Source organism: Taudactylus pleione, unplaced genomic scaffold (assembly GCF_031769625.1).
Source record: "Taudactylus pleione unplaced genomic scaffold, aTauple2 ptg000154l, whole genome shotgun sequence".
NCBI classification, from domain to species: Eukaryota; Metazoa; Chordata; class Amphibia; order Anura; family Myobatrachidae; genus Taudactylus; species Taudactylus pleione.
In genome coordinates, this window is record NW_028284556.1 from 3,760,422 (window position 1) to 3,777,470 (window position 17,049).

The 17,049-nt window shown below is 44.9% G+C and overlaps 1 protein-coding gene across 1 annotated transcript in view; it reads left to right on the plus strand.

Annotated features, from left to right (window-relative positions):
• Nucleotides 1-17,049, plus strand: part of LOC148521855 (kinesin-like protein KIF28) — a 116,097-nt gene that overhangs the window by 31,600 nt on the left and 67,448 nt on the right. The window contains exons 4-8 of the mRNA XM_088474465.1: nucleotides 7,176-7,330; nucleotides 9,361-9,472; nucleotides 9,938-10,005; nucleotides 10,470-10,612; nucleotides 10,737-10,858. Coding sequence (XP_088330591.1) covers nucleotides 7,176-7,330; nucleotides 9,361-9,472; nucleotides 9,938-10,005; nucleotides 10,470-10,612; nucleotides 10,737-10,858 — 600 coding nt within the window. The remainder of the gene's footprint in view (nucleotides 1-7,175; nucleotides 7,331-9,360; nucleotides 9,473-9,937; nucleotides 10,006-10,469; nucleotides 10,613-10,736; nucleotides 10,859-17,049) is intronic.

Here is a 17,049-nt window from a genome sequence, read left to right on the forward strand (position 1 = left end):
AACTAACTCATTGTGTCCCAAAACATAATCAGGCCTCCTCCATGTTTTACAATAGGTAAGGTGTTTTTGTTCCTTGAAAACTTTTCTTTGAAAATGTTTTCATCTGTGAACATAGAGCTTATGTGACTTGCTAAAAAGCTCTAGTTTTGACCCATCTGTCCAAAGGACATTCTTCAAGAAGCATTGTGGTTTGTCAAATTAGCAAATTCCATTCCATCGGATCGTACGTATGATGTGCGATCAGACACTGACGTATCTTGACCTTGAAGTTCAGCTTGTATTTCTTTGGAGGTTTTCCGTGGCTCTTTTTCTGCCATTCTCACTATCCTTCTATATAATTTGCAGTCGCATCCAGAGAGGTTGGCTACAGTCCCATGGACTTTAAATGTAATAATATTTGCAACTGTAATCACAGGAACATCAAGCTGCTTGGATATGGTCTTAACATGCTAGTCTATATTTTTATTTTCTGTTCTCCTCAGACAACTGTCTCCTTTGGTTCCTCTGGTCCACGTTGAGTGTGGTGCACACAATGATGCCAAACAGCAGAGTGACAACGTTTCTCCCTTTAAATAGGCTGAATGACTGATGACAAGATTGAGGCCCATGTGTTGCAAACTCAAGAAAGCAACCAGTTAGAAAAGATAATAAATAATTGGATTATACTGATATTTCATAGAAGTACCAAGAAATCTGTCCAGGCCCTTTTACAATATCTTTGTAGAATAAGCAATAATGGCCCTGATTCAGAGCCGTTCGCTATTTGCGGTCGTTCGTTCAAAAACAAGGGGTGGCTATTCAAATGATCCGTTCGCAAATTGCAGTCTGTTCACACCTCTAAGTCTGAACGAGCGAGCAAAACATACGCTCGTTTATTTGTTAAAAACGCCCCCTGGCCGCTCGCACCATACGTCATGTCCGCTATTTATTAGATTAATCGAGTACATCGACCAGCGTATGAACTGCTCGCTATTCTTGTGGTTGGTGTTTGCTACCACAAATTTGCGAGCAGTTCTGGCTATAAAATAACCCAGTGACGTGGTCAATGACGCTGCTGTATTAATTATGCACACCCATAATACGCCCGTTTTGACCTTTAAGCACGCCTGCGTTCGGATCTCCACTCCCCATTTTCAAGCACCTTCCCCTGTTACCACCCACATACGCCTCATTCTGTCACTCAAAATAGCAGGCACTCGCTATATAGCGTACAAACGATTTTTGTCCGCACTGACTGGTTCGCGCATGCGTACTAAAAACCGTACACATGCGCAGATGTGCAAACATCGCTCGGAACCAGCATACTGCCGCTAACGAGCGGCTCTGAATGAGGGCCAATGTTTCTATTTTCACAGTTTATTTGCTTTATTCAAAGACATAGAAAAGACATGCAGGTATACATTAGCCAATAGCTTTTCATTTCATCACTTTTCAGAAAGAAAGAAGCATTGTTTCAATGAGCTTTAAGGGGACCAACAAATTTGTCCATGTCTGTAAATATCAGCATCATAATTAATAACTGAATAATTAAAATTGATTCATTTCTCTGGAGAATGCTTATGAGGCCTATGTTTGACTTTGTAAAGTGTGTTGTAAGAGATAAGTGGTGAGAGAAGTCGTTATACTCTTGTTTTATCAGCTAAAGAGCTCTCTAAACTATTACAGATTAAATAAAAAAACAAAAAATTCTTCATAAATATCTGCTTGTGAAAGAAAAATTAATATAAAATAAACCAATAAAACATAGAGAGTCTGCATAGCTAAATGTTTGCTCAGCATTTTAACGTAAGTGCCTGTTCAGATTGTTCAGAGTTGTGCGCTCTGGTCACCGCAGCTGCTGTGCTAAAATATGCAGATGACGCAGCTGCTGGGATATGTATTGAGACACAGTCCGACATCTTTGCTAATCCAAGCATCTATGGGTTAGTAAGTAAACCCGATGGTTTGCGTATTAACTAGGGGTGTGCACCGGCCACTTTTCGTGTTTTGGTTTTGGATCTGGATCTTTCTTCGTGTTTTGGATCTGGATTGGTTTTGCCAAAACCACCCTTCCGTGTTTTGGGTTCTGGGTTTTGTGTTTTGGATCTGTATTTTTTTGAAAAAAAGCATAAAAACAGCTAAAATCACAGAATTTGTGGGTTTTTCTGCTCCTATGCTATTATTAACCTCAATAACCTTCATTTCCACTCATTTCCAGTCTATTCTGAACACCTCACACCTCACAATATTGTTTTTATGGCCAAAAGGTTGCACCAAGGTAGCTGGATGACTATGCTAAGCGACACGAGTGGGCGGCACAAACACGTGGCCCATCTAGGAGTGACACTGCAGTGGCAGACAGGATGGCAGTTTGAAAAACTAGGCCCCAAACACTACATACTGCAAAGAAAAAAAAGAGGTGCAAGATGGAATTGTCCCTGGGCCCTCCCACCCACCCTTATGTTGTATAAATAGGACATGCACACTTTAACAAACCAATCATTTCAGTGCCAGGGTCTGCCACATCACTGTGGCTGAAATGATTGGTTCGTTTGGGCCCCCACAAAACAAGCTGGCAATTAATGTGTCCCTGCACAAACTTGCTCTACGGAGGCAAGATGTCGTCCTCATCCTCCTCATCCACCGATTCCTTGGATAAAACTGGAAAAAGGGATTTAGGTGTCCCTGGACTGCTTACGGTCTTAGCCAAAGTTTCTGAACTTGACAGTAACTTTTTATGAACGCGCTGCAGGTGCCGTATAAGGGAGGATGTTCCTAGGTGGTTAACGTCCCTACCCCTACTTATTTCACCTTTACATATTGTACATATGGCAAGACAGTTGTTGTCCGGATTTGGATAGAAATATTGCCAGACCAAAGAGGTGGAATGTTTGGTCTCTGCCCAGGCATGACCGTGATGGGCTTTTTCATCCCACGGACAACAACTGTCTCCCCCGGAGCCTGATTTAAACAAACCACATCACCATCAGAATCCTCTTCGCCAACTTCCTCCTCAGTGCCAGCTACACCAGTATCCTCATCCTGTTGTACTTCAACAGTGACATCTTCAATTTGCATATCAGCAAGTGGACTGTGGGTGCAACTTTCAGCACTTGCAGGGGGCGTGCAAATGGTGCAAAGAGCCACCTCTTCCCGTCCAGTGCTGGGAAGGTCAGGCATCGCAACCGCCACCACACTTGGACTCTCCTTGGGGATTTGTGATATCTTCTTAGAACGCACAGTTCTTCGCTGTGCTTTTGCCAGCTTAACTCGTTTGATTTTTTTAGCGGGAGGAGGGCTTCCATCGTCATGTGAAGCTGAACCACTAGTCATGAACATAGGGAAAGACCTTAGCCGTTCCTTGCCACTCTGTGTCGTAAATGGCATATTGGCAAGTTTACGTTTCTCTTCAGATGATTTAAATGTTTTTTTCAAGGTCATTTTCCTGAACTTTGTCATTTGGGATTGTATGTGCCCTCTACTATGACATTGGGCATCGGCCTTGGCAGACGACGTTGATGGCATGTTATCGTCTATGTCATGACTAGTGGCATCAGCTTCAGCACTAGGAGGAAGTGGTTCTTGATCTTTCCCTATTTTATTTTTATCAGAGAAAGTTGGGTTATATTTATGTTATATTTATTTTTGTTGGAGACTAGTGCACTTTGTGGGTTACACCACCCTTTAAGAAATGAGCCAGCCGGCCCTTTACTTATGGGACACAGGCGCAAGCTTGGCGCTGCTCCTTTGTTGATGCACGTGCAGCTACAGCCCACACAATTCACAAACACAGAAAAAAAAAAATTATTTTGTTTGGAGTGCCCTTTGGGGGTTACAGCACCCTTTAACGGTCAAGCCAGCCGTCCCTTTACTTATGACACAGGCGCACGCTTGGCACTACTTTGTTGATGCACGTGCGGCTACTGCGCACACAATTCACAAACACAAAAAAATATATATTTTTATTTTGTTTGGAGTGCCCTTTGGGGGTTACAGCACTCTTTAACGGTCAAGCCAGCCGGCCCTTTACTTATGACACAGGCGCACGCTTGGCGCTGCTCCTTTGTTGATGCACGTGCGGCTACTGCGCACACAATTCACAAACACAGAAAATATTTTTTTATTTGGTTTGGAGTGTACTTTGGGGGTTACAGCACCCTTTAACGGTCAAGCCAGCCGTCCCTTTACTTATGACACAGGCGCACGCTTGGCACTACTTTGTTGATGCACGTGCGGCTACTGCGCACACAATTCACAAACACAAAAAAATATATTTTTTTATTTTGTTTGGAGTGCCCTTTGGGGGTTACAGCACCCTTTAATGGTCAAGTCAGCCGGCCCTTTACTTATGACACAGGCGCACGCTTGGCGCTGCTCCTTTGTTGATGCACGTGCGGCTACTGCACACACAATTCACAAACACAGAAAATATTCTGTTATTTGGTTTGGAGTGTACTTTGGGGGTTACAGCACCCTTTAACGGTCAAGCCAGCCGGCCCTTTACTTATGACACAGGCGCACGCTTGGCACTACTTTGTTGATGCACGTGCGGCTACTGCGCACACAATTCACAAACACAAAAAAATATATATTTTTATTTTGTTTGGAGTGCCCTTTGGGGGTTACAGCACCCTTTAATGGTCAAGTCAGCCGGCCCTTTACTTATGACACAGGCGCACGCTTGGCGCTGCTCCTTTGTTGATGCACGTGCGGCTACTGCACACACAATTCACAAACACAGAAAATATTCTGTTATTTGGTTTGGAGTGTACTTTGGGGGTTACAGCACCCTTTAACGGTCAAGCCAGCCGGCCCTTTACTTATGACACAGGCGCACGCTTGGCACTACTTTGTTGATGCACGTGCGGCTACTGCGCACACAATTCACAAACACAAAAAAATATATATTTTTATTTTGTTTGGAGTGCCCTTTGGGGGTTACAGCACTCTTTAACGGTCAAGCCAGCCGGCCCTTTACTTATGACACAGGCGCACGCTTGGCGCTGCTCCTTTGTTGATGCACGTGCGGCTACTGCGCACACAATTCACAAACACAGAAAATATTTTTTTATTTGGTTTGGAGTGTACTTTGGGGGTTACAGCACCCTTTAACGGTCAAGCCAGCCGGCCCTTTACTTATGACACAGGTGCACGCTTGGCACTACTTTGTTGATGCACGTGCGGCTACTGCGCTCACAATTCACAAACACAAAAAAATATATTTTTTTATTTTGTTTGGAGTGCCCTTTGGGGGTTACAGCACTCTTTAACGGTCAAGCCAGCCGGCCCTTTACTTATGACACAGGCGCACGCTTGGCGCTGCTCCTTTGTTGATGCACGTGCGGCTACTGCGCACACAATTCACAAACACAGAAAATATTTTGTTATTTGGTTTGGAGTGTACTTTGGGGGTTACAGCACCCTTTAACGGTCAAGCCAGCCGTCCCTTTACTTATGACACAGGCGCACGCTTGGCACTACTTTGTTGATGCACGTGCGGCTACTGCGCACACAATTCACAAACACAAAAAAATATATTTTTTTATTTTGTTTGGAGTGCCCTTTGGGGGTTACAGCACCCTTTAATGGTCAAGTCAGCCGGCCCTTTACTTATGACACAGGCGCACGCTTGGCACTACTTTGTTGATGCACATGCGGCTACTGCGCACACAATTCACAAACACAGAAAATATTTTGTTATTTGGTTTGGAGTGTACTTTGGGGGTTACAGCACCCTTTAATGGTCAAGCCAGCCGGCCCTTTACTTATGACACAGGCGCACGCTTGGCACTACTTTGTTGATGCACGTGCGGCTACTGCGCACACAATTCACAAACACAGAAAATATTTTGTTATTTGGTTTGGAGTGTACTTTGGGGGTTACAGCACCCTTTAACGGTCAAGCCAGCCGGCCCTTTACTTATGACACAGGCGCACGCTTGGCACTACTTTGTTGATGCACGTGCGGCTACTGCGCACACAATTCACAAACACAGAAAAAATATTATTTTTTTTAGCACTTGGGGGGAGCACCCCTGATGGACAAGGCACCCCCTGGACAACACTACAGCACCCCTTTAGGACTGGGACACTGCACAGGACTTTGGAGTGGACACAGCCCCTAGGACAACTGACTGCACAACACAGTCCAGCCAGCCCCTATGGACTTTGAAGTAGTGGACACTGCCCCTATGGACAACAGCAGCACAGCACAACACAGCCAGCCCCTATGGACTTTGAAGTAGTGGACACAGCCCCTATGGATAACAGCAGCACAGCGCAGCACAGCACAACACTACTCTGCACTACACTACACTACACAGCCCAGCCAGCCCTAACTCCCACCCTCCCTCTTCACTGTCCACAGCCGAGTGAGAAAATGGCGCCGACGCGGGTACCTTATATAGGATCCAAAACCCGCGAGACCCGGAAGGCGGGATGATGACGTTTTGCCTCGATTTCAGATCCGAGTCAGGCGGGAAAAGTCGAGCCTGACTCGGATCGGCCTCGGATCGGGGGGGCTCGGGGGGGTTCGGATTTCAGAAATCCGAACCCGCTCACCCCTAGTATTAACCAGATTGTGGGTGAACTGCGCAGGCACAGGACTCATTCTGTGCATGTGCAGAACGAGTCCTGCGATCACGGTCGCAGTGCCCCCTGAGCTGCAGCCTAATTGACAGGCTGTGGCCATTTGGGGGAGGGGTTGACGCCGAGCCACATTCCTGAAAATGGGAGCGCGTCGCCCTCGTTTCCTGGGAGTGCTGAGGCCAGGGTCAGCATCGTAGAACGCAGATTTTCTGGCCTCGCATTTGCATTTAGTTGGACGGCATTGCACAGCTACTTCCTTGCGGCTGCGCTGAAGCCATGTTTACTGTGTACGAGATCGCAGATGCAGGATGTGGCACGACCCTGAAATGATCCCGACATGCCTGCGTTTTTAGCCAACACTTGTTACCACCCCCAAATGGTCCCTGACTGTCAATCACACTGCAAATAAATACTCTCTGTGGGCAGTTACGGTAATGTACCTTGGCGCATGCCTAGTGTGACTCAGACACATGCACAGACTACCACCAATCGCTCATCTGAGAAACAATCGGCATAGCGTACAACTCCTATTTCTGGCCCTATGACATCTTTGTACTAATTTTGTTTCAGCTGTGTTTAGTAAGGGAACATTTCTGCACTTCTCTTAGATATTCCTAGAAGATGATATTACCAAGCAGTCCAGTATCAATCTGGTGGATCTTGCTGGCAGTGAGAGACAGAAATCATCTTGTTCTGAAGGGGATCGTCTTAGAGAAGGAGTTTGTGTTAATCTAAGTTTAACCACCTTGGGCAATGTCATCAGGTATGTACTGAAACAGCAGTATTGTCTGTATTGTAATGCATCCGGCAACAAAGTGAATGATTATTTTTTAATTTTTAACAATGCTATTTTTATGGAAAAGTGGAAGGGGCCTATTCATCATCACTTAAATGGCCTGTTACACATGCAAATATTAGGGCCACCAAATATTTAGCAATCTGAGGATGGTGTTTGTACTTGCAAGCAAACTCCGAAAATGAAGGAGAACAAACGCCATCCCCAGACGGTGCTGGTTCTCAAAGCCCCGCTCCTTCCTATGGGAATGATGTCCCGGGTTGTGAAGAGGGATCTGAGCGGATCCCTCCCACACAACCTCACTTTGTACCCAGCGTTATGCACATGCATTTCAAGATGGGTTTAGCACGAGTCCTGGTGTATTGGGGGTTAATAGTTCAGTGTCTCTCACACGCTGATACTGTATTCCAGTAGGTATCACCAGTGGATGAAGTAAAATCCACCAGTATAAGTCTATGAGTCTCTATATGTGGGGTGTGTTAGTATGTGTCTGGTGGGGAGGCGTCCCGTATCCCCCAGGTGCACATACTTACTAATGTAAATACTAATGTAAATATATGGCCAAACAGAAGCTCAAACCTGTCCCCCACCACATAACTGACCCTAAGGATGACAGGTAAGCAGTTTACTTCAATATATTACTTTACTGCATTTTTTTCTGAATTTCTCAATAACAAAATTAAACTTAGGGGTGCCGTGAAACCAATGCTGATAATCTAGGGTGCCGTGATTCAAAAAAGTTTGGGAACCACTGGGCTACATGATGAATAGGCCCCTAAATAAGGAGTATGGATCTTGTTGGTATATCTAGTAATGCTAAAATGTTATATATTTATATTTTGGAATGGGGTATGATTGCACGTGCTACTTCAGGCAGAAAAAATCTATTAATTTATAACATAATGTAAATAAAAAATGTCAATGTCATAATCTAAGCCTAGAATGTAAAGAGTGTCTATTTTTATCTTGCTTTTGGAGGTTTTGCAATATCATGCTTATGTAATAAATGAAATGATGTGCCAACGTGCTATAACTTACAGTAACCAGATTTTTTTGCAAGGTGGTAATGCCTTTTATCATTGAGATACAGTCACTCATGCCAAGCAAGTCATGCTGCTTGGCGTATTGACGCTAGATGTATGAAGACACATCTGTATAGTGTCTAATATGAAACTAATTATTAGGAAAGCAGCAATTTCGGCTACACAACTATCTTAAGATACATACTGGTAGGCAACAGTAGCATATGTTCCCGGTTTATGCCAGGCATACTGTAGGTCACATAAACTTACATCCCACTCACACCCATGTTTTGACCATATATTTTATTTGCAGCAAAAACATTTGCTATTAGGCCTCAACAAAGCTCTGTAATGCAGCAGGGACTACCCCTCCATGTCATGCATGAAAAAAAGACATAAAAGCATAATACCAACTGTCCCGCTTTCAGTGGTCCCTGAACTGTTCACTGTTCAGGGATTGTGCCACCCATTGGCAGCAGTGTGGCATGGGGGGAGTTGGGGGAGAGCAGCGAGTGAATAGATGCCGTGCGCATATGCAGGGCATCTGTTCACTGTGGGGGAGAGCCTGGGGGCTGCCCAGAGTCTCTGGGAGTGCTGGACAAACCTCCAGAGTGATGAAAATTTGGGGCATGCCATGACCCCTTACTACAAAGCCCTTTTTACGGAACGCACGCCTTTAGCGTGCATGGTCCCTATTTTGCAATCAAAAATGTTGAGAGGTATGTAATATAGTATTGTAGGGCGAGAAAGAATGAACAATCAATGTCAGAGGAGCATTTGAAAACAGGCAATCTCAAGTGGTTTACTAGTTTTGAGGACTTCTCCTGATCACCCGCAAATGACACTGCTTTCCCAGGCATCTTTATCTCGATATGCATGTTTGCCCTTGCTGTACCCAGGCACAAAGTGAAATCACACACACATCCATTACTGAATCTGTAGATACAGTACGTCACATGTCTGATTATCTTGTAGTGCACTTGCTGATGCTGCCATGAGGAAGAAAGTTATACATATTCCATATAGAGACTCTGTCCTGACAAAACTTCTGCAGTCTGCTCTGGGAGGAAACAGCAGAACGGTTATGGTACAGTATAATGCAGATATCCTTTCTCCTGTACCTTTCAGAATGTGGCAGCACATGGATTTTCCATTTATGTAAAATGTGCATTTTTTCAAAGTGCGGCTAAAAGAAATTGTTATATAGAAAAGTAGTAAAGTGAAGTCACCAGCCAGAGTTCCAAAAAAATGCACCATTTCTTATGTTACTAGTATACACACCATACACCACAGTATAGGATTCACTAACAAATTCATCTACTAATACTGTAGTGTAAAACCGCAATACATACTGTAGGACACATTTCTACAACTGTGAGTTGTAGTAATTAAGAAGTTAATTCTTACAAATCCATCAGTCATGTCTGCAAGATGGATAATTTGAAACAAAATTCATACAGGGGACTGTGTGTCCTAAAGAGAGATTTTACATCAAACACATTAATCTGTTGATTTATATTACATCTATTATTACACCTCTTTCTCTCCTTAGATTGCGGCAGTGAGTCCAGCAGATATATGCTATGAGGAGACTTTGTCGACACTCAGATATGCTGAAAGGTAAGGTTAAGTTTTCCCACATAATTATCGTCCGATATATCGTTCTGACGAGGATCAGAATCCGTTGTTCTCTGCCGTCACTCAATGCATCGTTCCATCTGCTGCCGTATAGTGTGTACCCAGCTTTAGATCAGTTACCTACTGAAGTTAAGAAAAGAAATATAAAATGCAAATGCATTTAACAAGCTTGAACCCGTGGCCAGGGGGCAGCATCATGGGGCTCACATTACATTCAAATGTAATAAACGTAAATGATTAAAGCAACCATCATCAAAAAGATGACAAAGCCATTCTAGGGCACAGGTACATGCAGAAATGGTTGTTGGGCCATTGGAAACCATTGATGTTAATAAATGCTAGTAAAAACATGCCTTCAGTACCAGTGGCCTTATGTAAGTAACAAACACAGCATGATATTACTATACAAATAATATAAACAAATGTGTTTTATGTTTATCCTCTAGAGCAAAGAAAATTAAGAACAAAGCTGTAATCAATGCAAGTCCCACAGAGCATCTTATTAAAGAGCTGAAAGCAGAAAATAGCAAGTTGCTGTCTCGACTGGCAGGACTGGGGACCTCAGGGAAAAGGGTGGAGCAAGAAACAAGCAAGTTATCAGTGATCTCAATTTATTTTATTGCTTGTTGTTATGATTAAAAAGCCATTGTATATTATTGTTTTAGACTCGCATTTTAATATGTGATGTTAGTTCCGTTTTTTCTAAATTTCAGAAGAACTGCGTCGATTGCTTACAGAAAATGAATTGAGAATTCAGGCCATGGAAATTACTTGGGAGCATCAGTTACAGGAGGCCAGGAAAGAATGGGAACAACAGTATGCTGCAATCACACAGGTGAGACACATGGCATTGATGTGTATATATATTATAGGTATACACCCAGCAGCCATAACACTAAAATCAATAATTTGTGATGTGAACATCTTTGATTATCTTGTTGCAATGACACCTGTCCAGGGTTGCGATACATAAGGCAGCAAGTGAACACTTAGTTTTTGAAGTTGATGTGTTGGAAGCAGGAAAAATGGGCAAACGTAAGGATCTGGGCGACTTTGCCAAGGGATAAACTGTGATGGCTAGATGACTGGGTCAGAGCATCTCCAGAACAGCAGGTCTTGTGGGGTGTTCCAGGTATGCAGTGGTTAGAACTTACCAAAAGTGGTCCAAGGAAGGACGACCGGTGATCGCAACAGTCATGGCATCCAAGCTTATTGATGCGTGTAGGGAGCGAAGCCTAGCCCGGCTGTTGCTATCCCACAGAAGAGTTACTGTAGCACAAACTAGAAAAAGTTAATGTACATGCCCAGAATGACACACGCGCCACGCCCCTCAGGTGTATGGTGTTACCCATCGTATCCAAGCCCCGGTATACATAGCATTGTCGGGATTGGTGCATATGAAAAATGCGGTCAAACCCCCAAAAACTGTAAATTTTACAATAGGTGTTCCAAGGCATGACCTCTGAGGTACTTACCCATTACATTGTGTATCTGTGCAGATTATTAAGTACAGTGTTGCAGACAGTGAGTCAGCCCTGCAGTTTAGGGAACCAAAGGTAGCCCTCCTTCCAAGCTCTGAGTAACCATAAAGAAGCATTGAGTGTGTGCCATGTAATGTTCCTGAGAAGGTAGGGATACAGTTGTGCAGAAAGTTGTTATTCGTCTTGTATTATTTGGACAGTTAGCTGCAGAGCCAGCCCAAACCAATCAGGCAAGATTGTGGCTGATGCCCCGTAGCAGATAATCCCACCACACTACACTCTACAGACATTCTCCCCCACCTATTCAAACATGATACTCAGTTTTCATGATTCTCACCTCCTAGGTGTTTCTTTCTTTTCTTTTCTATTTTCCTTTAGGAGTCTGGCAGAGGACATAAAATTGTGATTCATATGACCCCAATTTTAACATATCTATTACATCTTCCTCTCTCTCTCTATCTCTAGATAGATATATAGCTACATGTATACACACTGATCCAGTTGCTGCCCACCTCATAGCACCACAAGCTGCCCCCTTCACTACCCGCCTCACAGAACAGCACCCCTCTCCTCTCTCAGCACAGCATCCCTGGCCTCATCCAGCAACCCACATCCAGAACAGCACCCCTGGCCTCTTAAATGATTCTTCCCTTTCCCAGCACAGCACCCCTCAGTCATCCAGCACAGTCAGCACCCCTGGCCAGGCTGGCCTCTATGCAGCCCTTCCCCAGCATAGTTATCAGTCATCTAGCAGCACCCCTCTACTAGCTGAGAGCTCGGCTGACTTACTTAGGCCCCCAAGATCAACGATGCATATCCCCTATAGCGCTCGCTAAAGAGGTTATGTCATCCTTTCTGTATTCAACAAACAGCGGTAATCTAAGATTACTGCTATTTGTCACAGCATCGTTGTCTCCATCTTTAGGTGTTGAGACCAATGTGGTCCCCATTGCCGGCAAAAGGGACCCAGGGCATTGCTGGGTCCCCTCCGTGCCATGCACATGCGGACTGTCTCGGCCACCCCCGCTTGTTTTTCCAGCTCCTGAACCATCTCTGGTGGACTTGGTGGGCGCTGAGCAGCTGATGAAGACAGAGCCGTGAGGTTTGGCTGCGATTGGGCATGGGCAGGCACCATATAATGCAGAGAGCGTCGCAGTGAGTGCCATATAATATAGAGCGTCGCAGTGAGTGCCATATAATATAGAGTGTCGCAGTGAGCGCTATATAATATAGAGTGTCGCAGTGAGCGCCATATAATGCAGAGTGTATCAATGAGCTCCATATAATGCAGAGTGCGCTGCAGTGAATGCCATATAATGCAGAGTACATCAGTAACCCACCTATGACCCCTCACGCACACATACACATAAAATGAATTCACCATACCCCCCACACACACACAAACACACACACTACATTAATACACCACCCCACCACAGACAGTATTAAATACACACTCCAACCCCCCCTCCCAGAAAAAAACAAATACACCCCTCCCCATTGCATACAGATACCACCCCCTAGATGACACTGGCACTTACCTGTTCTGGAAGAGGATGTGTGATCCTTGCTGGTTTCCATGTCACAGGAAAGGAGAGGAAAGACTATGTCAGAGGGCTAGACTGGAGAGATAGGGGCGGGACCCGGGGCTAGGAGGCGGGGTCTCAGTCATGGAATGGAGGGTTCATGTAGAATAGACAGAGTGGAGGGGGTGGGGACTCCGAGGTAGGGTCTGGGTCTCTATTGACACCCCGGTCAGGTAGAGTGAGGATAAGAAGGGAAGGGTCCTCTCCTCCTCCAGCCTTATAGTCTTCTCCTTCGGTAAGGCTCGCGGCCAGCTGCAGCGCAGAGTACTATAATACTAAGTCCGTTTGACTCATTATTAGTACTGCCTGGCTGTGGGCCTCTTTATTGTCACGGGCCCTGGTGCAATGCACCAGCTGCACCGCCGCGAGTCTCGGGATGCCCCTAAGGCATTCCAAATGCACTAGGCATTTGCCTGGAATGTCTATGCCTAGGGTCGGCTCTGGTTACCTGACTCCCATGATGACTGCCCTCATCCCACACACAGGTGGTCTGGGGTTTATAAATAAAATTGCTCTGGTAGACTGCAGCATTTGAGAAAGTTCTAACTAGGTGAAATGGTGAGCGGATAAGGTTCAGTGTCATGTAAAGAAAATATGAATAGGACTAGCCCTCAGAGACGTGGGTAGAATAGCTTGCAGTTTTGGCAGAATGTTTTAATCAGGATGTAGTCAGGAAGCAGACGGTCAAAATGCCGACTGCCGGCTTCCCGACTGTCTAATCCCAGCAGGGGTCTAATGATAGGCGTTGAAATTTCCAACACATCATTATCCCTACGCCGGGAGCCCGAGCCCGACCGAACAAAGGTAAGCCGGGCGGCGGGCACGGGCAGCTGTGGGGGGGGGGAGGGTTAGGTTAGGGGCTGCCGGGGGGAATTAGGGTTAGGCATCCCCCCCTGGGAGGGTTAGGGTTAGGTTAGTGGAAGTGTGGGTTAGAGTTAGGCACTCCCCCCAGGAAACTTAGGTTTAGGCTGTGGGGACGGGGGTTAGGGTTAGGCACTAGGGGGTAGAGGTTAGGCACCCCTAAGGGCGGGTTAGGGTTAGGGGGGGAGGCAGGGTTTGTTTTACTTACCTAAATCCCCTGTCGGGATCTTCACTGCTGACGGTCTTCCGGCACCATGCGGCGGAATCATACATACTGATTCCTTCATATGTTCCACTTTTGTATTATAAACTGCAGGCATAGTTTTTTTAATTTAAACACATGTGCAACATAATGTAATCTGCGAGTTATTGTATGTGTCCTCATCATATGAAACACAAACACCATGGCTGCTGCTGTTCTCTATAGCAGAGGCATCCATGGTACTATTCATTTTCCTTTATCATCCATCTGGGGGATGCCATTACCTCTGGGTTATGTATAGTGAGCTGTGGAGTCGAGCACTAGCTAATTAGGACTGGCTCCCACCCTCTATATAACCCCTCCCCTTCCACTAGAACCTCCATCTTGTTTTTAGTGCTTTGGAGTGAGGCACTAGCTAGGTCCTAGCTTTTTTTTTAAAGTCCAATAATATTTTGATTTTATTTTTGAAATTACATAAACATTTGCATTGATAAAACATTGTAAATTTACATTAATGCATAAACATTAATAAACAACAAAAGCTGTACATGTGTGGTCTCTCTTCTTACTATTTAATTACAACTGTAGATTACATTCCTTCTTCCGCATACAGGTCAAATGTTAAATCTACTTATTCTGACATATAAAAACATGCTAAAGACATCATTCACAGCACCGCATATACATATATGTGCTCTTAATTCTTGTGTCTGCTCGGTAGAAAGACATAAGTCTGCCGCCCCCGTTCGATTATAGGGGGAATCTAGCCATCTATCCCATACTCTATAGTACTTCTGTGCTATGTCCCTAGCAGTATAAATATATTTTTCATGTGCAGCAACTGCACCAACCAGAGATATCCAGGTTTCCAGATTTGGCCCTGTGTTAGCCATCCATTCCCTTGCTATACAGACTTTAGCAAGCATGCAAAGGTTATTAGTATAGCGTATAGCAGACCTGTCCATAGCATCTACATTTATTACAGCCAATATACATGCTGCAGGGGTAAGAATATCCTGAGGTATGCCCGTAGAAACCATCACCCTAAACACGCTGTGCCAGAAGGAGTTTATTATAGGACATAACCACAGTAGATGCCAAAAATTACCGTCTGATGAATTGCATTTGGGACACTTTGAATTCGTCCTTCCCCCTATTCTCATTAACCGAACGGGAGTCATGTATACTCTATGTAATATGTAGTAATGTATCTGCTGATATCTAACAGACATAGTAGCCTGACGAGAACTGGCAAGTGCTACACTCCATTCCTCCTCTGACCAGGGCCGCCAAGAGCCAAGGCGGGCCCCGGTAATAGGGGATGTGGCCTAATCTCGGGAGGCGTGGCCACGCCCCCTTGCTGAAAAATAAATAAAAAAGATTTGCAGCGCGCCGGGGAGGGGTGCGCTCTGAGCCCCCTCAGCTCGGCGCAAAGCCAGGGGGGGCGCGATCAGTGTGATCGCTCCCCCGCACAGGCATAGGAGACTGATGTGGCTGCTGCTCAGCAGCCACGAGCAGTCTCCAACTGCAGCTCAGCACACGCTGTGTGCTGGGCTGCTGTGAGGGAGGGGGGGCGGCATCGGACCCGGGCCCCCGCCGGGCCCCTCAGGAAGCCCGGGCCCGGGTAATCTGTACCCGCTCCCCCCCCTCTCGGCGCCCCTGCCTCTGACAATACCCCAACATCAATTTCCCATTGCTGTTTTATGGAAACTAAGTCAGACCTATGATGTTTGTTCAATAAATTGGTATAAATCACAGATATCAAGCGTCCAGCACTAGCAGATTGTAACAAAGATTTAATAGGAGATTCCTGTATAATTAAAGGAGCTTCAGAGAATTGGGCATTGATAGCATGTCTTAGCTGCAGATAATGAAAGAAAAAGTGATTGGGAACATCAAATTCTAGCTACAATTGATGGAAGGACTTTAGAACTCCCGCCTGAAATATCTGTCCCAAAGACACTACCTCCCATTGACCCCAGGCCTCTCCAACCTGTAGAGCTGAGAGCTCCTTAAGGCTATTGGCATGTGCTAACGGCGTATCTGGATCTATGCCCTCAATCTGCAGTATACGTGAGACAAGTCTCCAAATAGTAATGGCCTGTTTAAATAAGGGTATAGTAACTATGTGTATATTATCACTCAATAGTAAATGTAACTGTGATAAACCAGTCTTGGATTGAGCCAGTATAAGGGCAGGTAGGGATTCAGCATTTTTATCATTTACCCATTCCCATATATGCGATAATTGCGCGGCATAGTAGTATAGTTTGAATAGGGGTAGCGCCAAGCCACCTAACTCACGGGGTCTGGTTAAAGTGTCCAATTTGATCCTAACTCTTTTGTTAACCCATAATAATGAGGATAGTAGCCCTTCTATCTTTTTGAAGAATTTCTGAGGAATATGAACCGGAGAATGATTCAAAATATAAAGGATTTTAGGTTGAAGTACCATTTTGACTAGATTTATTCTGCCCGTTAAAGTTAGTGGCAATTTACCCCATATTGGGACACGGGACTTGAGATACTCAATCTGTGGGCTGTACGTTCAATGATATATACTTTTGAGGTGTATTAGAGATCCAGATTCCCAAGTATTTAAACGAATCTACCCATTTTAGGGGAAGATTTATAATAGGAGCATTGGGGCGAGACCCCCCTGAATGGGAGGATACACGACTTGTCCCAGTTAATTATTAATCCTGAGTATTTGCCAAATAAATCAATAATTTTGAGGGCCTTAGGCATAGATATCTCATATCACGAGATAAATAGTAGTATGTCGTCCGCATAGAGTGCGATTTTGTCTACCCTTGAACCCAGCTGAAACCCATGAATATTTGATTGGGCCCTGATCAAACATGCCAAAGGCTCAATAGCCATAGCAAATAAAATG